The sequence below is a fragment of the Misgurnus anguillicaudatus genome, chromosome 14 (genome assembly GCF_027580225.2).
Source record: "Misgurnus anguillicaudatus chromosome 14, ASM2758022v2, whole genome shotgun sequence".
Taxonomy (NCBI): Eukaryota; Metazoa; Chordata; class Actinopteri; order Cypriniformes; family Cobitidae; genus Misgurnus; species Misgurnus anguillicaudatus.
In genome coordinates this window covers 32571101-32591841 of record NC_073350.2, presented here as the reverse complement: position 1 = coordinate 32591841, position 20741 = coordinate 32571101, and the positions used below count along the sequence as shown (strand labels likewise).

The 20741-nt window shown below is 40.4% G+C and overlaps 1 protein-coding gene across 10 annotated transcripts in view; it reads left to right on the top strand.

Annotated features, from left to right (window-relative positions):
- Window positions 1-20741, top strand: part of camta1b (calmodulin binding transcription activator 1b) — a 375185-nt gene that overhangs the window by 344626 nt on the left and 9818 nt on the right. For 6 of the 10 annotated variants that reach the window (XM_055183906.2, XM_055183908.2, XM_055183903.2 and 3 more), the window contains 12 exons: window positions 1312-3533; window positions 6688-6814; window positions 6978-7112; window positions 15165-15328; window positions 15401-15615; window positions 15710-15788; window positions 16504-16831; window positions 16933-17345; window positions 17851-18005; window positions 18100-18346; window positions 18901-18972; window positions 19076-19096. In XM_055183906.2, the coding sequence (XP_055039881.2) occupies window positions 1312-3533; window positions 6688-6814; window positions 6978-7112; window positions 15165-15328; window positions 15401-15615; window positions 15710-15788; window positions 16504-16831; window positions 16933-17345; window positions 17851-18005; window positions 18100-18346; window positions 18901-18972; window positions 19076-19096 (4178 nt within the window). The remainder of the gene's footprint in view (window positions 1-1311; window positions 3534-6687; window positions 6815-6977; window positions 7113-15164; window positions 15329-15400; window positions 15616-15709; window positions 15789-16503; window positions 16832-16932; window positions 17346-17850; window positions 18006-18099; window positions 18347-18900; window positions 18973-19075; window positions 19097-20741) is intronic. The other 4 variants (XM_055183913.2, XM_055183905.2, XM_055183904.2 and 1 more) reach the window with 2 other exon arrangements.

Genomic DNA, 20741 nt, shown 5'->3' with positions numbered 1-20741 from the left:
TGTTTAAAATATCTTGGAGAAAAATAAATACAAATCTGTAAGGTAAAATAACTTCATATGTAAGTCATATTCTGAGCAATGTAATTTGTATTTTACTGTTTCTACAGAGACTATATTTTTTATTGTGAGACATTTAGAGTTTGAATGCCAGATAAATGAATAAATCATTTTTTAACCCTCCTATTATGTTTGGGGTCAAATTGAGCCCAAAGCTACTTTGACAGCTCTGCGAAATATGCTAATAATTGTATCTTTTAACCTACTTTTTAACTTTTCCTTGATACTTTTTGACTTGAAGTTACTTTTAGTCACTTTGGATAAAGTGTCTGGATGTACATACAGTACACACAGTGTTCCTGTAAAACTGATCTAGTGGGTGTTTTTTACTATTAAAATATGAAAAACTGGTAAAACTGTTCTCAAATAAAATAAATGTTATAAATGATTTTCATTACTCCTTTTCCCCTAAATATACACTAAATGTATGTGCTACAAAATATATGTTTTCATAGAAATTAATCTATTTAATAAATAATTTATGTATATATAAAAATAAAAAGTTATGTTTTTCCTACAATTTTATTTTAAATTTAAAGTTATTTAGCACATATTAAACTATTTGGGGTCAATATGAACATTAAAAGTGTTGCTAAAATTTAAACATAACAGGAGGGTTAAGAATACAGACGTAAACCTGCTATAATAAAGTGATTTCAGGTTTAGTGCTATATAGATTTTGACCACTAGATGGCACTGTTGAGTAAAGTGACAGTTTATTCCACCACATAAAATAAACAGTAAGGCATGATCACTTATTAAAAACATATTGGGGCGGTTTCCCGGACAGTACTAGGCCTTAGTTATATTAGGATATTTAAACAAATGTTACAAATTACCTTACAAAAATAAAATACTGGTGTGCATCTTGAGATAAAACAATGGCAACGATGTGCAAATATGTCAGTACAAGGTGTTAGTTAGTTAATTATGGCAGCTCAAACATGCATTTTAGTCTGGTACTAGGATAAGCCCTGTCCGGGAAACCGCCACATTATGTTTTATATTTTTGTAACTTTATATTTATATTTGTGTTTTACAATGCTTTGTTTGTTTTACTTATGTTCAACCTTTTTTATTAAACTTTACAAAATAGAATTCATTTATTGTGTGTCTAATGCAACTATCTTCATCAGTTGACATTTCTTTTCCATTCCTTCTATTTACAACTTTAATGAATTGTAATTGTAGAAAAAATGTTTGTATTTACATCAGGATATGTGCAGAGTTTGTTACCATGTCTGTTCTCTGCAGGTGCTGGAAGCAGCCTACATCACAAATGCAACAGTGCCAAACATCGTATCATCTCCCCTAAAGTGGACCCACGTGCCGGAGGCGCCTACGGCGGCGGCCACTCCGAGGTTCAGAACAACGATGTGTCCGAAGGCAAGACGGAGCACAGTCACGGCGGGGGCAAAAATGGCAGGGCGGGTGGCGACGGTGCCGGTGGAACGGGTCGAGAGAAGAGGAACGGCAAGGTGCCCAAGCCGGCACTGCTCCACCAGAATAGCATGGAGGTGTCCTCGTCCAATCAGGTGGAGGTTCCAGACACCACCCAGAGCTCACCCGTCTCCATCAGCAGCGGGCTTAACTCGGACCCCGACATAGCCGACAGCCCTGTGGTGGCCGGAATAGGTCACGTGGCCTCTGTCATGAGTAGCCTGTCTCAGTCCGCCACGGTTTTTATGTCTGAGGTTTCTGGTGACCCAGTCTATAGCATGTCACCTACCGTAGACCCCAACGCTCACCTCCTGGGTCCAGACACGGCTTCTAGCAGTCTGGTGTTGGCGGTGACGACCGACAGCCATAAGTTTGCATTCGCTGGGACGGTGGGCGTAGGGTTAGCAGACGCTGGGTCCACGGAGGGGCTCGCTATGTTGTCGACAGGCGGCATGTCAGAAGAACTGGTGCTCTCTAGCAACCTGGAGACCGGGTCTATCAAACTGCCCGAGACTAATATGAACTTTGACCCTGATTGCTTTCTCAACAACCCCAAGCAAGGTCAAACGTATGGTGGGAATGGGTTAAAAACTGAAGAGAGTAACAGTAGCAGCTGCAGTAATGGAGGATTGCAATGTTCTCCGCCTCTAAGTGACAACGGATATACTTTCAACCCCGCTCTCGTGAAGAACATCAAGACCGAGGACACCTCATTTGAACAACAACTGGCTCACGAAAGTGGATATCAAGTGGGTGAGGTGGTGAGTGGTGCGGTCAGCATCTCTGGATCCTCAAGCAGTGGTTCGACCCAAAACTCTCTGGCTTTGACTCCCACTGGTTCATTGCTGCCATCTGGGGGCGGCCTGAGTCCCAGCACAACGCTTGAGCAGATGGACTTCAGCGCCATTGACGCCAAACAGGATTATCCCGCCAGTGTGATGTCAGCTGCAGGATACGGACAGATATCCAGCTCTCACCTGGCCCACCAGGGCCACTCGCCCAGCTTCTTCTTGCAAGGCTCTCCCCAGTCCACTCAAAACCAGGCCCACCAGAACAACGGTTCGACCCAGAACTCCCATGACGCCGCTTACATGGGCCTGTCGGTCGTGAAGACCCAAGACTCGACGGGCACCAATGGACATCTCCACCACCATCACCACACACAGCACTCCACCTCCAATTGCAACGGTAGCTCTCCGACAAAAAGAAACGGACTCCAGCTTTTGCAGTACCAGAATCACTTCACCAACCCGGGCCAGGAGCACGAGGAAGTCAGTGGCATGGAACAGCCAGCAGGAGCAGAACCAGGTGATGGAGGCGGTCAGGAGAAAGAGTCAGATTGTGTGTTGAAACCAGGGGACCACTTGCAGCCTGGTGGAGGAGGAGAAGGTGACGGTGTAGGGGGCACAGAGCATTACCTCCAGCAGCCAGCAGAGGGCAACGGGGCAGCGAGGGCAGAAAGTGGAACCTTGTGCAATGGCGGTGAACGAAACAGAACTTCCAACAGCCCCCATCAACAGCTCCAGCCGCTTCTGCAAGGAGCCGGTTTGGTGCCGGGTCTTTTCAGCACAGTGGATGCCCACCAGAGCCTGGGGGGCAGTGGTACTAACGCAGGAGGGTCCATGGAGATCAACCTGGACCATTTTGATGTTTCCTTCGGTAATCAGTTCTCAGATCTCATCAATGACTTTATTTCGGTGGAGGGTGGAAGCGGCACAGGCGTGGTGGCGGGGGGCAACGCTCTCTACGGCCATCAGCTGATGACCCATACGGGAACAGAGGGGCAGGTCTCCTCTGGGACCGCGGCACAGCAAGGTGCTGAAGATGGGGCGAGGGGGTATAATTCTGCAGACATCTGCCTGCAGCCGTGCTGTAGCCCTCAGTCTTCTCAGGCCGGGGCAGTGACGGGCGAGGCGGGACAGCTGGCGTACATGCAGGTGGCCGAAGCCGTGGCGCATGGGAACATGGGAATGTTGCAGGCTACCGGAAGGCTGTTTGTAGTGACGGATTATTCTCCAGAGTGGTCCTATCCAGAGGTGAGTTTGGGATAGACAGAGATGATTTGGAGGGAAAATTCATAGAAATCTGTTGATTGGATTATTTAAAAAAAATTAAACACAGTAGAAGGTGTGGAATAACAGATATCTGTTTGCGGTTTAAAATGGTTTTCAGTACTGTTAATCAGGAATATTTAGAAAAAGTGCTGGAATATATTTGTGATCAGCATTAGGCTTATTCATGCAAACCAAGATTTTAGTGAATTTACTGGCAAGGTCTGAATGTAAAGCTCAAGGTCTTCTCTAACACAAGTAATGTAGTTATTTGTCCCAGAAGCCCGAGGGCCACATGAGACAAATACTAAGTCTGTCATTCACATCCCTGTTAGCAAGGAAGCAGACGGACAAATATAGACAAAGGGCTTATCGCATGTACATCAACTAGCTAATAATGACAGGCACTTCTGTGCTGCTCCAGGGCAGTATAATGTGACATTCAAATGTATCTAAAGTTAAAAGAAAAAACTTTTCTATTAGGGCTGCACGATACTGAAGAAAAAAACTGTAATATGCATTCATGTTTTAAAAAGGGGCTGACAAAAGATTAAAAAAAAGTTTGTGTTTGCATAATATATTTGTGTGTGTATTGTGTGTATTTATTATGTATATATAAATACACACATATATGTATAATTTTAAGGAAAATGTTGTTTATGTGACTATCTATCTATCTATCTATCTATCTATCTATCTATCTATCTATCTATCTATATATATATATATATATATATATATATATATATATATATATATATATATATATATATATATATATATATATATATATATATATATAAAGATAATAATAATAATAATTATTATTATTATTATAATTGTTATATAATCTATAAAATATATACATTTTAAATAAATATTAATATACATGTAAATGTTTCTTAAATACATACATGCATGTGTTGTGTATTTATATATGCAAAATAATTACACACAGTGCACACACAAATATTATGCAAAAACATACTTTTATTTTAAATGCAATTAATCACGATTAATCTTTTGTCAGTCCCTAATTTTAAATAATATGTGCAATATGATAATGCTTTAACCCTCAATCGGTCCTTGGGGTCTATATGACCCAAAATGACATTTCATTGATTAACAAAAAAGGTTCCCTTTATCTCAGAGATGTAAAACTTTGTGACTTTTCCTAAATAATCTATCTTTACATACACAAAAAATCTGGGCTTGATTCGGTTGTTCTAAAGGTATGTAAAAAATTTTTTTTATCAATCTGTCCCTTGGGGTCAATAGGACCCCAATTGAAAGTGAATGGGAAATGCAAAAAAAATTACTTTTTTTCCATTTGTCCAAAAATAAATATCAATAAATCCAGCATAAATCTGAAAATTTTGACACAGAAATGAAGGCCTGGTACTTGTGCACAAATGCAATGCAAAAAACACATGCTCACACAAACACACACAAATACACACACAAACACACACAGGTATGACAGAGCATTTGTGTGGAATTTGGCAAATAAAATCAATCACAAATGCAGAAAATAACACATAAAGGGGTGTGACATAATGCACACTCATGTACACTCACAAACACGCACGCACGCACGCACGCACACACACACACACACACACACACACACACACACACACACACACACACACACACACACACACACACACACACACACACACACACACACACACACTCTTTCTCTCTCGTTCTCATGCACACTCTCTAACGCACTCTCTCACACACACAGACACACACACACACACACTTACACACAGTCAAATTTCTATGACATTTTGTAAAAACAGACATTTCAAAATGCATCCAAAACTATAAAAAATTACTATTTGACATAATATTTATTTTTAATATCCTTTCTAATGTTTATATAAACATAAATTTACCAAATCACAAAAGTAATGATTTGAGCAGTTGTCCATATCCAGGAAAATGAATGGGTCTCTATGGGAATCTGACGGTCTTAATGATTTAATTCCTACACTGTAATTCTCTTATGTTTTTTTCTAAAAACCGATGCCTGAATTCAATACCTCACACCTATATCAATATCTAAAAACAATTTAAATCAAATTTAGATAATAATTTATGTGAATTTTCATAAAAATTGGATATTTTTCAGGAAAGCCAATTGTGTAGTTGAGGATTTTAGTGGTAAACGGGTACAAAACTACTTCAAATCCCTCAAAACACAGCTTTATTGTATAGATAAGAAGTAAACAAAAAAAAAATGATATATTATTTGTATCATTGAAAATGTATATTTTTCTTACAATTATGCTTTCAATTTTGGGGTCATATAGACCCCAAGGGCCAGAAGTGTAAACAGAAATCATTCATTTAAACTACTTAAAAACGTATATAACCAACTAACATTTCATGTTATCTTGTCTGCATGGACCAAAAACTTTGGCCATGAATAACTTTTTGGCCATGAACTAGTTTTTAATATTATAGTCCCAGTCATTTTATTCTTTTTCATTTTTTACATAAAATAAAATATTTAATTGCTATTTTTAATTCTTATGCATCTTTTTGTGATTAAATTTTTTTTATTATTATTAATGTTTTTGAAAAACAGAGTGTTTATGAAATGTGTATGAAACGTTTTTGTCAGCTGAATCCCCTTGACATAAATTATTTAAATTATAGTACCCCCTGAGATTTTAAGTAAATATTGAAATAATTTAATAGTACATTTGCATGTTTAACTCAAAAAAAAAATGTTTGTCCGATTTTAAAGTTTTTATCAGTGGTATTCTACATAGTTATTGTTTTTGGACCTTCTTTTGGTAATTTTCCTTTTATTGATAAATAAAACGTTTTTAGTTTTCTGATATATTCTACAGTTTTGTGTAATGGTTACGTGACTAAACAGGCAGATTAAACAAATAATATATATATAAATAAATATTTGTTAGTTTAAAATGTAATTGTAATAACATGCCAAATATTAAACCTTGAATATTAAAACTTTCTGTGCTGATAATGTCTGTTGTTTTCTAATGACATAGGATATTGAATTGGCCATTACATGAGATTTTTTGTTATTATGATATATTTATTCAATGGTACACTTATACTTGCTTTCCCCTAAATAATGCTTGTGTTCGTGTGTCAGGGTGGGGTGAAGGTGCTTATAACAGGCCCGTGGCAGGAGGTCAGCAGTGAATACACCTGCCTGTTTGATCAGATCACAGTTCCAGCGTCTCTCATTCAGCCCGGTGTGCTGCGCTGTTACTGCCCAGGTGTGTCATTCACAGTCAACAAACATTGTGAATAGCACCTAACGTTGTAAAAAAATGCTCTTTGCTGCTAGATGCATTAATTTTGTGCTGCAAATAGCTGTTTGTGAATATAAAACCCAACACATCTAAGACTTTATTTTCATTCTTTTCTTTCTACTCTCAGCTCATGATACAGGTCTGGTGACCCTTCAGGTGGCGGTCAGCAGTCAGATCATCTCTAACTCAGTGGTGTTTGAATATAAAGCCCGTGCGCTGCCCGCACTGCCCTCCTCACAACATGACTGGCTCTCTCTGGATGGTAAATCTCCCTCGTTTATCTCCTTTCATGTTATATACACACTAGAAATGGTTGTGGTTCATTATTTAGTTTTGTTTATTTACTGTGAAGCCCCTTTGTGATTGAACGTCAGAAGTGCTTTTTTCTCTCTGATTTGCTATCGTATTGATTTTGTGTGGAATGTCAATCTATGATTCTGTGTTGACTAAAATGACTCCTGATGTTTCCCAGGGGTTAAGTGACTGATAAATATAGTGTAGTTAAAGATGTTTTGCCTGGGTTTTAAAATTTGTGCACAAGTAGTGTTTGACCTGTCTGAACATCTGAATGAAACTTTTAGTATAAAGTTAAGGTTCGTATTACAGATTGTAAGTGCATCAGAAATGAGTCAGGAAGATTTGGCACATGCATCTGTAACATATTTGGTTCTAATAAGATGAATGAAAAAATGTTTTGGATCATTTGTACTTGTGACCAGGCCCGTATTGGCTAATCGGGAGCACTGGGAGAAATTCGGGGGGGCCGGTCTGGTTTTTTTTGGCATTGAGGCCCGGGTTGAAGGTTGTGTCTTTAGGATGCCTGCACTCACTGCAGGCCCACTTGCGTTATTAGCGGGTTGGAGATGTCCCCACCACTTTATGCCACTTTAAGTTAATTTTGTCCCAACCACTTATTGGAAGAAATGTAAAAAAAAGATCTTGCAGTAGGTGCAGGGGCGTCATGCACCAATTTTTTTTAAGGGGGCACAGTGTCAACAGCTCACAGAAATTTGTGCATACACAGACATCAAACGAAATATAGAGCTTTCAGTCTTTTCCATGGCACTTACATTTCTAACAATCTGAAAACCCCTGCTTTCATGCAAAAACCTCCAAAATAAAAGTGATGACTAACTTTCATATCAAATACTATTCAATCGGAATAATGACACATTTGCATCATATTTACATCTGAAACGGCATGTTTTATTTATTTAAGTCTTAATGGCTTGTTTAATTGTGTCATTATGCATTTTGCACAACAACTGCATCATATAAAATTAATGTACTTTTAAATCCATAAAGAATATAAACAACTAAAATAACATAAGCTATAGCCATGTGATTGATTTTAATGTTCAATAATGATTTTAAAAAATATGTTTAGATAAAATTATTAGAGGAACAGATTTTTGCATTAAATTTTACCTTATATGTGAGCATGTGAGATTCCGCGCCCGCGTGAACTCTGGCGAACTTTGGCGTTGTGCCAAGACGATGAATCTCTACTAATATAACGTTGAGACGGTCACATTTAAAACCATATATTTTCTACACAGAGGAGGTTAACTGCACATTGCCGTACTGGGGTTTGGAAATGTTGTGAGCGTTTCTAACACGTTTTAATTCCTAAGATAGCCAAATGCAGCAGCAAGCCAGCAACAGGAGAGAGCTCGTGAGCGCGCCCAGACGCTGATGACGTCTGCGACTGTGCTGACTGCAGCACAAGCTGCCGCCAGAACAAAAGTAATGTAACATGATCAAAACACTATCAAAACGGCAAAAATCTCCGAAAAGTGACAAGGATGCAGCACATAATGTATAATAGTGTACATATTAAATAGATTAAAAGTCAAATAACAGATTAATGGACGCTTATTTGATTTTGAGGTTGGATGCAAAATCCATTGGCTCAAAAAAACCAAGGGGGCACGTGCCCCCTCAGTTTGAATGGGCATGACGCCTCTGAGTAGGTGTGTATTAAAGTCCATTAACATTTCAAATGCATGGAAAAATGGGGGACACGCCACTTTCTTGTGCTTTTTAAAGGGCTGTCTTGCTGTGAACACGGGTTTTGATTTAGAGGCGTCTAGTGCACTTGCTGCGCGTCTCCATTTAAAATAAACTTGAGCGCGACATGATGCGAACGGCCTCTAAAAGGAAAAAGATCTTTTTTGTGTGTGTCTAATTTTCATGTGAATATTATTTTTTTCCAAGTAAAACAAAATTGTGAATGTCCATTATATATTTGTTCTTTTTTTTTGACGTCATTTTTTCCGTCTGTTTTCCCTGCGAACTTGATAAATCTTGCTTGTGTATTGTATATCAGGGGTTTCCAAACTTTTTCAACCCAACAGTTAATCTCAAGACCCACCATCTTTTAAAAAATATAGTGAAAACACCAACACATTCATTCCCTTTTTTGAATAAGTTTAATTGAAAAATATGAAAATACCTTATGGTAGGGCTGCAATCATAATTGTTTAGGCTACTGTATTTGCACTGAATTGGAAGTGATGTTTTGAATTGGAATTGCTGCAAAGAACAGTGCACTATTGCAGACTTATATACTAAGGATTTAATTATGATGTTTTAATATAGTCAGTTGTGAACTAAAGTGGGCCGTTCTAAGTCTTAAAGCTCTATAGGGCTGTAAATGAGTCCCTCTCTGGCCCTGCTTGTTACCAAGAAATAATTGAATGATTAAACTAAATCTCTCCTTAATCAATCAGCTGGCACAACATCTTTATGCCATATAAAGGCTCCTCTCCATCCACGTCTCATCATATTTTTTCTTTATTTTTTGTTTGTTTTGGAGGCATTTCTACCAATGCACAGTGTCACTATCCTAATGCAGTGAGCCCAAGCTGTTTTCTCGGTTTCATCAGAGTTGCATCATGCTGTTGGGAGTGGGGGCATCTGCAGCACTTTACTTTACTACCAGAAGTGCAACAGGGTCTCAAAATCACTCACTTGTTATGTTGAAACCTATGAAAATTGGCTTCATTTTAATATTCTTTGCTTGCCTGTATATATCGGTGCATATGTATATAAATATATGCACAGTAGTGGCCAAAAGTGATGTCCAACTTTGGAAAATCAACATCTTTGCCCTTTATTTAAATATATTTTTTAAAGATTTATTGAATATATTTTATGCATGTTTCATAGTTGTGATTGATGTTTAAACTGAAGCTCAACTTTGGGAAGAATTTAAGGACACTTGGCAAAAAAAACACAACAAGTGCATTAATCCTGTTGATGCATGACACATGAGAATTGTGTGTAGATAAACAAAAACAAGAGAGGATAAACAAAATATTAATAACTAAAAAATTGTTGTCAAAATGTTTATTTCCTGTGCGCTTTTGTGTAAATGCCTATTCCCGTCATATGCTGTTGTTTACCATTTTTGTTTAATAATTTTGTTAATTAATAACCATGTTTGCTTTCTCTATTTTGTACAAATCACTTCATGTTTGTTATGGATTTAATTGAAAGCAGTGTTCATTAATATTGGGTAAATATGCTCCTCTTGGCCACTACTGTATGTTTATGTTTGTTTGTTTGTTGAGGGATGAAATTGCCCAGCACATTCTTGGCAGTTCATTCTTTATACCAGAGAAGTTGTAATAGTTGCTACCATATGATTAGACTTTAAGTACATGTTCGTGAACCTTGAGATGAGATATCAGGTCTATGAATCGGGCTTTAGTGTCAAATGTTCGGTTTTCCCAGCGTTCTGTTCGCTTGTATCCAGCGCGTTATGCGCGTCGTCCGATTTGTCATAATGCAGAGAGGAGAAAAACAATTGATCTGCAGCACTGCAGCTACTGAAGCACAGGACAAGAGACTACGAGAGACGAGGACAGTAAACGCGATATAAGTGACATACCGATATGTGGCAAAACAGCCGTGTGATCGGACCGTCACATTGTTTCAAGCGCTTATATCAGACACCGACACGGCTCCATTGTGTTTGCGCGCTGCCACTCCCCAAAACACAATGCGCTTCCACACCCATCCACAAAATAGCCTCACACTCGCTCCAGATTCAGCTTAAGTTGAATATTTTATGCTAAATACATCGAGTCCACATGCTGTTGTGAATTTATCCCCGAAGATGCGTACTCGTAAGAAAAACGCGATATTTTGGACCGACCCGGGCGCGCGTAACGCGTTTACAAGTTACACCACAGTTTTCTCATTCGGATGAATTGTCTGTTTACCGTTTTTCGTCGATAAAAGAGGACCGTCGTGTCTGCGAGTGTTTGTGGAGCCAGCCGATGGCGCACGACTGCGCGTAAGCGGTGCGTAAAGCGCGTACCCGCTGTGGACGAACTCCAGCATCTCCGTTCGAGAGCGGAGGAGATAAAGGATCGGCAGCGGTGATGGGGAGAGAACAGGAGGTTTTGTAGAGGAGGGGGGCGAGGGGTCTTTATCTCCCTCCCTCTCTCTCCATACACTCTCCTCACTTGCACTTTGTTCTATTGTTGTTGGCTCTGTCTCCAAACGGCTCCTGCAGTTAGTTTGACGCTGGATGGAGAGCATGTGTGAGTGACAGACACCACGTTGGCTGTTTTGGGTTAGTATGCATGATGTTCGTTATTATTGTGAACTCGATCCAAACGTGGAGGCGTTTTAGTGATGTGAAGAGTAGATGTAGTTTGCAGGTCTGTGTTCAAACAACGTGTGAATGTTTGTTACTGTATGTGTTACACTGTTCTTTCTCTGTTGTTTGATTTCATTGCTCTCTCATTTATAGTGAGTGCACAAAAATGTTCACAGGTGCAGCATGGAAGTTCCTATAATTCCACAGAATTATGATGCATTCATATTTTAGTACTGTAAGTGCATAGCTTCAACTATAGCTGAATGTTTTTGGCAAGCTGGAGATCTCCGGTCTGCGCATGTGGTTATAGTAAGTCAGTCAGGTGTTTTCAGCACCACAGGCGGTGAACAGTGAGAGCGAGACTGGTGCCCTTATTTTTATGAAGGGTCAGCTGGAGGGTATGCTGTGTTTATTGATGTTGACCTTGTTTTCTGGAGTTATTCGAAAATGTGTGCTCTGAAATCTGGTGTTGATTTGCTGGCAAACCTTTTAGAATAATGCCAACCTGTTGACAACGTAGTGCTTTTCATTGTTATTATTATTATTTAAATTTTTTGAAAGACTGCTTATATAGCTTTATGTTTATTAGATGGAAATCTCTACCGAAATCCTTTTATAAAAGTAGAAAAATGATTTGCACCACTTCTGATTGTGTTTTGTTTATCTGTCCTTTCTACATCCTCTGCTCTGCCCATATAAGGGAACTCGTAACTAGGTCACCATAATCGACCCTAAATCTAAAGTTTGAAGTTCCGCTTTTTAATTTCCAAAATTTTTAGGAATTCTAGGAATTGTGCCATCCACACTGATCTTTCCACTCGTGCATGTAATAAGTGTTTGGTCTTTACTGAGATTAAAATTTTATTTATTTTCCATCCCTGGGCAGTTTGAATAATTTGAGTCGACCTATATCTAAAGAAATATTGTCGGGTTGCGTTTGCCGTACTGTAAGTTTCCGATCAGGATTTTGTTATTCTCTGTTTTGCATTTTGTGCTGATATAACAGTAAGAGTAAATCTTTGAGATACAGTGTTTCTTTCTGTACACATCATATATTTTATTAACTTTTGCATTAGAAAACCACTTTCACAGTTTGTTAAGCAGCGTTCAGGAGGTAACAGTCAAAGTTCTTTGTCAGTATAAACTGAATACATGCGCACATACATAAAGCATCACTTTAAAGCAGGGTAACTTTTAACGAAAGTAAAAGCAACAAAAACAAAGAAACCTAGTACTTTTTTCTCTAAAAGTCTTTTGGGCTGTCTTCGAGAGAGATCTTTTTTTCAGGTTTTTCAGTGTGTTATGGGTTAGACGGGGAGAGTTAATACATATAATCATTGCTGGGATTATGACTGACAGATAAATAATGGCATTATCACAACCGTCTCACCTGTATCAGAAAAGCACCTGTTTAGGTTCAGTAATCTATCGGATCTACCAATGTCCACAGCTGTAGGAGCTGTTATCCCAGCTTTAAATCCATGCTGAGCTAAATCCCCTTAAGAGAAAAGCATCGCGCTTTATCCGATAAATCCTGTCGAAAGGGATATTTGTATGATTTAATATGCATTTTTATGATGACCTATATTGAATATGAGTTTGTTGCACATGTTCTCTGTCTGTTTTAAACCGTAAAGATAAAATTGTGTAGATGTTGTAGATATTGGATTTGCTCTGGGGAAAACTTATATAGAAATCAATAAATAATCAAGACCTTCATAAATGCTATAAATAAGTGCTATTTTCTTTGTGCATTATAGCATTTATTATAAACATTTGTGCCCCTTGACCATTTTAATCCGCTATTAAATGTGCACAAATAACATTGCGCTACAAATATTGCATACATTATGCACCAATTATACACCCAGTCTTGAGTGAATATTTAGGTTTCCTGTAAAAAGTGATTTTTTTTAACATAAATGAAATATTTAACAGTACACACCATTGTGTTTTAGGTTGCTGCAGGTTTCTGCATCCTCCATAACTTGAAAACCAGCTTGCAAGATGTGCAATCGCACCCTAAAAATGCTAATCACCACCAAATTTGTGTGCACACTTGTGCTTTTATCCAATTTGCCTAATTCATTTTGTGAATCATGTGCTGCTATCCTAACGTGCAGGCAAATGGTGCTATCAGTGGATGCAATTCATTCAGAGTGAATTCCCTCTTTAATGTGCAATAATCCTTCCCAGCTATAAGGATTCATTGTCGAATGCTTGTTTAATTTCTGATGACTCCGACAGTAACGTCCTTAGGTTCTTTATTACCAATCTCAGGCACCATAAACCGCAACAGATCTTCAACAAGTGAGTGATTTTGAGACCCTGTTGCACTTCTTGCCGTAAAGTGCTGCAGATGCCCCCACTCCCAACAGCATGATGCAACTCTGATGAAACCGAGAAACCAGCTTGGGCTCACTGCATTAGGATATTACCATGAGATACCCAAAGATTCAGCGAATAGAGTTTAGTCCTCACAGCTTAGCAACAGCAGTCACATGAAGGCTGAATGACCAGGAACTCAACCAAGGCCACAGGAGCGCAAACAAAGCTGATGTAACTTCTCCTGAAAAACGGTAATACGGATTTGGGCAGGCTGCTCGGTACAGTTGGGTTTTTTTGTGGACACATTCCAGCTAGTTTATGCATCTGCTCTGTGTTGCTATCGTGGGATGTTTGGGAAATCAAGTCGAACTTCGGGATACAATCACAAGACGTGTTTGAAGACTTCAATGTAAGGTGTAACGTGCATGTTTTATTGAAGATTTGTTCTAGACATCATCTCATTGAAAGTTTCGTAAGTTACATCCTGTATCTTCTACAAGAGTAAATGAGTAAAAGTTATTGATTTTTGCATGCATTTCCATTTGTTGCAACTTTCTTAAGAGCTGGTTTCTGTGTATGATTCGTCTTGTGTCTCATTGCATTGTTTTTAAATGCATGTAATGGGATTGTAGCGTTGATAAACACACAGTGAGGTCCGTCTGTTTTGAAACGCTGCCTCTCAACAGTTTGGGGTTTGACACGGAGCTCTCCAGCGTCCTGTTGCCTGGCTGATCTGCCAGCGTCTGCTGGCATCTGATTGGTCGTCTCTTGGCTGCTGGAGGTGTAGTAGAGCGTTGATTATGTCACAGCACCGTTGTAAAGCAATTTGGTCCCTCCTCCCCTTTCCCCTCCCCCCGGCCTATATGAGCGTACGTGTGCCGCATTCTTAGTGGAGGGGATGAGAGAGAGAGAGAGACAGCAGGTGGAAATGACATCATCTGCACTGCACCAACACTGCAGTAGTGTTTGAACAAAGCTGCACGGGCAGAGCTACTCTTTTTGTTTGCAAGGGTGGAGGAAAAACACGAAACCCAATGCACATGTGCGCGTGTGTCCATTCATTAGAAATAGAGTCAGTTTCATTCACAGTTTGGGGAGCAAAACCGGTGTCGGTGCGACATACGGGATGCAGGTGGTCCCTTTATAATTAAAGCCTTTGGGTCTTAACAAAGCACAGTTCAAACTAAAATGAATTTGGATACAACTAGGAACAAATGTAGGGCAGGATTGTTTTTATCTATCAGAATCCGTCCTAGTTTTTGCAGTCAATTTTGGAGGACTGTTCTTCTCCTGAAACCAGAAAATAACTATTATATAAAATCATTTTTGGGTTGATGACAGCCGTCTAACTCTAACTTTCGATGTTATGTGCAGATAACCAGTTCAGAATGTCCATCCTGGAACGCTTGGAGCAAATGGAACGAAGGATGGCAGAGATGGCCGGACAGCAGCAACAGGGCAGTGGAGGAACGTCGGATAGCGGAGGACCTTCAGTGGGTGAAGGAGAAGGTGGAAGAGGAAGCTCTGAACAAGCACAGGTATCCAAGTTTTCTCGTTCTAAACTGAGATTGCCATGGCTTTCTTGTTACCTTACACTTGGTTGTGCTTAGTTTTCAGCAGGTCAGAGTCAGAACCAGGGTCCTGGTGCCGCAGGCAGCTCCTTTGAGAGCCGTGTGGTGGTAGTTTGCGAGAAGATGATGAACCGGGCCTGCTGGGCCAAGTCCAAGCACTTGATTCACTCCAAAACGTTTCGGGGCATGACTTTATTACATCTGGCAGCTGCCCAGGGTTACACCACCCTTATCCAAACGCTTATCAAGTGGCGGTACGTTTACTGATTTTACACCCAATCTAAACGCAGGTAGATGTCAAGTATAATTCATTCACTTGGTCCATATTATGTTGTTTTGTCTCCACAGCACTAAACATGCAGACAGTATTGACCTGGAACTTGAGGTTGATCCTTTGAATGTGGATCACTTTTCCTGCACACCACTGGTGAGTGTTTATTAAGGCCTGGGTATACTTTAGTTTTTACGCAGACCTGAGGGTCAGCATACAGGTACATTAAAGAGTCTTCAAGGGTCTTATTAGATCCAAAAAACAGATGTCCGACCTAAGACCTGAGTGGGTTCGGGTCTAAAAGTTTAATGTGTGCCTCGGACACGGGTTGGGTAGAATATGTGTGGCCTCGTGTAATTTAAAATGAATTAGTTTTTCTCGAAATGACCTGAGAAGACCCAAACTATTTCACGTGTGTGCATCAAGTCCTTTTCCAAATCCCCCCCCCCCCCCACAGACCTGTCAATCAATTTTGAATGCACACTGTAGCGATTACCCTGGGGTCGTCGCCAGATAACAAATGAAAATAAAACATCAGTGGCATTTGCATTTGGGTCCAGTCGGGTTAAATAAATTGCAACTGGTTGGGGTCGGACTCGGGTCTAATTTTTTCAGGTTTGTTTCGGGTCGGGTCTTTCTTCAAAAAAATTATTTATGCACGTCGGGTTTGGGTAAAAAGTAATTCGGGTCATTTCTGTTCAGGTACTTTTTTTTGGACCTGAAAAAACCTCTAGTGTGCATGATGTAAATTTCGTTATCAGAATAATATTATGTATAATACTGTATGCGCACCCCTGGAAATCACGCATGCACATAAATTTCTATTTCAATTTTACTACTAAAATATAACACATTTTTTAAATCTCTTCAGATGTGGGCCTGTGCTCTGGGTCACATGGAAGCAGCCGTGGTTTTGTACAAATGGGATCGGCGAGCTTTGGCCATTCCAGATTCTTTGGGTCGCTTACCGCTGGCTATCGCCCGGTCCCGCGGCCACACTAAGCTGGCAGAGTGTTTGGAGAGTCTTCAGAGGGACGAGCATCAGTCAGGAGCCCTGACTACAACTGCCAGCATGCCTTTCTCTCCATCTGCCGAGGCCTCGGCCGCAGAGGGATGGATGAACGTTTGGGGAACCGAAACGACTTCAGCTGGACTGAAAGAAAGCACCATCACTAGTTCTACTTCCAGCACCAGCTCAGGTGAGAACTGGGATCTTCTGAGTGGCTCAAATCAAGTCATTCATTTTGTTAAGGTGTTGGTTGGTTGGCAAGCGTTCATCTTTTTTATTGTACCTTTACAGACTTGAGGAGACCCAGATCTGAACCGTCCAGTTTCTACAGCAGCGTCGGTCATGGGGACGCTCCCTTGAGCAAAAAACACAAACCCAATCCTGAGACCCACCAAGCTCGACCCAGCAAATCCTGTTCTGTCCCTCTTGCACTGGAAGATCAGACCCACAAACCCAAGTCATGCCCCTCCAAACCTAGAGAAGCAACCATGGACAGTGACCCGGGAGATGAAGAGCGGACTCAGGCCAACTTGGGTTCGACTTGCGGAGGTGGACGATGGGCTTCTAGACAGGCTGCAGGACGCAGAGTGCCGACTGGCAAAGAAAGACTAGCAAGCAGACTGAGATTAAGAGAAATTGCTAGCACAGGAACAATCTCTGATCTGCGGACAAGCCAAGAGAATCTAGAGAACACAGGAGTGCAGGTGAAACTTACATTCACATTTATGCACTTGGCAATGTTAAAGCGATTTTTTTATCTTTATGTGTGTTTCCTGGGGTTTGAACCCAGAACTATTTGCATTGCTAATCCAATGCTCTACCAGTTGAGCTACAGAGCAGATTTAAAGAATGTGCTTTGATGCCTCTGCAATATATTAATAATGATGTTCAGACTTGCCTGTAGCTGAGCAATCCTTATAAATGCTGTACTGAAATTGTGATCTAGTGCTCCTTAGAGTATTATTACTTTAAGTTACTTGAAGTTATCATTTTTTGTCAGAGTCTGGAGGTGCTAATCTGTTGCCTTCAACAAGCACCTCCAAATAGTCCCTTATTGGCAGTTCATATTGCAGTGCATTATGGGTAATTGTTGTTCTCTCACCGTCTGGCAGAAGTGTAGTCCATTAGCTATTTTAAGCCTTTTTAATCTCTTGATCTTCATTTATAATAAACATCAACATATTGATAATATCCTTATACTTGTTTCAGAACATGAACATGATGGCTTTAGCAGAGGAGGTAATCGAGGCGACATCTGATCGCATCAAGAGGGAAAACTTGGTCACGTCAGAAACTACACTAGATGGTGTTGGAGTCAGTAACACCATGAGCTGGTTGACCAGCTACCTTGGAGATGCAGAGAGGTGAGCGTTGAGAAGTTAAAACTCATGAGAATCACTTTTCACTTTTTGTGTTTCTTCTGTAAAATCTAAATGGCTTTCCCAATCGGTTCTTCAGGTTCCTGTTTAACAAGTCCCTAACTTCCTCTCCTGGCATGGGTGCCATGCATGGTGGAGTACAGCCGGACTTTGAAGGTCCCATTGGAAAACTCGGCCTTCAGTCTCCTGCGGAATGGACCGCTCTCCTCAACGCTTCCCACGGCAAGGAAGAGCGTGACCTGCCCCAGCTGGCCCTGTCCGACCCCGAACAGAGAGAACTATACGAGGCAGCCCGTCAGGTCCAGAACACCTTCCGTAGATACAAGGTAGGCCAAGGCTTCATCCAGGTGTAGGGTTCCCGCTGTATCGCCGTCTTTGCAGGCTATCGTGGCGTGTGTTGTCCGTGTTCGTGATGATCTGGTTTTAAAGGTCTTGCTGTGTTGTATTGTGTTGTGTCGTGTTTCTTACAAGGTAAACTAATCCAGATCCTCAAAGTCATCAAAGGTGATGTGGTGGTTGTGGTGTGCACTCCAAAGGCAGAGATAGGGTCAGTGTCGCTGTAGCATGGGGAAATTTGCTCGAGCTTAGCATGGCCTTGCTGTAGAGAATGAATGCATTGTTCCCTCTATCTATCTGTCTATACGGGATGTGCAGATATATCCCTGAGTCCACACCACACTGGTTGTTCGGACCAGATCTTCCATGTTCTAAGAAATAAGCTTCTTCTTGGAGCAACTTTGCCAGTCTAAGAGGAAACCCTGGCCAGCCACAAAAGGAATCAGATGCCATCATCTCCAGGGCCATGCAGGCCTCCTTTTGAACACTAATCTTTCTCCTGTCCTCTCCCACCCTACCTCACCCCCTCTTCCCCATCCTGCAGGGTCGCCCGCTTCGTGAGCAGCAGGAACTGGCAGCCGCTGTCATTCAGCGCTGTTATAAGAGGTACAAACAGGTAGGCCTATGATAACCACATACAAACTCTGTCTGTAGTTTTGATGGTTAGTCATTAAAGGTTTTGCAGATTATCTAAATTTCCTTCCCCTCTCTTTCTCAAGCTGACATGGATAGCCTTGAAGGTAATACCTCTGTTTCATGTACTATAAGTACTAATCTGGAAGTTTAATTGGGTTAATTTAGTACACTGGCGATGCATAGGAATGAAAGTAGTTTCACACCCAAGAGTTCCTGCATTCATAGGTTTTTCTTTACTATTTTGCATAGCCTCGGTTGTCGATTCAGCTAGGGTGACCAGACATCAACTTCATTCCTGGGACTGTCCCGTATTTTATCTTTATTTATAGTATCCTGACTTATGAAAATATAAAGTTTTGTCATGTTTTTCATCTTTGTTTAAATTTTTATATTGTCTAGTTACAGAGTCTTTTGTTCGCAAGAATTACCTGATCGAAAGTTGGCCATTAACGTCAAATTATATTTTGGAGAACAAAACCATCCAGTCACAATTTTCTATCAATTTTTGAAGTCTTGGTTGTGTAGTCATGGATGGCTGAAAGCAATGCGTTTCACGCTTTAGATTACTTACGGAATTTAACTTTCGTGCAAATTTTTCGCTATCATTTATGTTATTTTCAGCTTGCGTAAATATGTGTTTGAGGCATTTTTCACGGCAATCCAGTGTTGCCAACTTGGCGACTTTGTCGCTAGATTTAGCGACTTTTCAGACCCCTTTAGCGACTTATTTCCAAAAAGCGACTAGCGACAAATCTAGTGACTTTTTCTGGCGTTGTTGGAGACTTTTTACGTGACATTCACTCTTCTCAATGAGCAGCTACCGCTGCTTCCGTGGGCTCCACCCCCGTCCCAAAGCATTCACAGGCTGTCTAGTCCTCGCGCAGCAGAGCAGAGTCTCTCCCAGCTGCAGTCAGGACAGGAGAAGTGGTTATCTATCCGCGTCCAGACGGCATAATCTTGCATGCGGGAAGCCGGAGCAGGCGGATCCCGCGATGGCTTACATTAATGGCGAAATGTAAATGTAAAATGGTCTTTGAATAAAATGAATCACTGTACATAAAATAAATGTACTTGAGGGAGCTGAGCAGCAGCACATTTAGAACAGACAAACTGTACGAAGCTGACGCGTTAATGGGCTATTTACCTACAACACAACGTCTCCCATCATTTATCAGTGTATGTTTTGAAACTGGACTGTTTGGCCATAGAAACATGAACATACACACATTTCGTTTTATGAGAACATAACAGATAAACAAACGAGAAAACATTTTCAGGCATTCATGTGTATTAAAATAACATTTTTGACAGTTCGGAGAGAAAGAGAAACGTGAAAACAGGCAATGTAGTAAGGATGCAAATGCGAAGCGATGACGTCACTATTATGCAATGACGTAATCTAGCGACATTTAGCGACTTTCCAAGCAAGCTTTAGCTACTTTCCATTGAAAATAGTTGGCAACACTGCGGCAATCATGCCACTCCAAATTGCGGCATTAGTATCGCCCCGCGCAGGTTCGCATCTATTCGCGTCTTTGCATTGACTTTTTATGTAGTTCACTCACGCAAATCGTTGAATTTGCATTTGGTGTGTACGCCCCATCAGTGTAACAGCAATGAAGGTAATGCTTACTGTACAGTACATAGTCATTTTAGACTGGACCGCTCTACATTTTACAATAAACTTTTGACAAAAGACAAGCACACACTGGCAAAAATGCTTTTAGTGAATATTACAAAACTGCAACA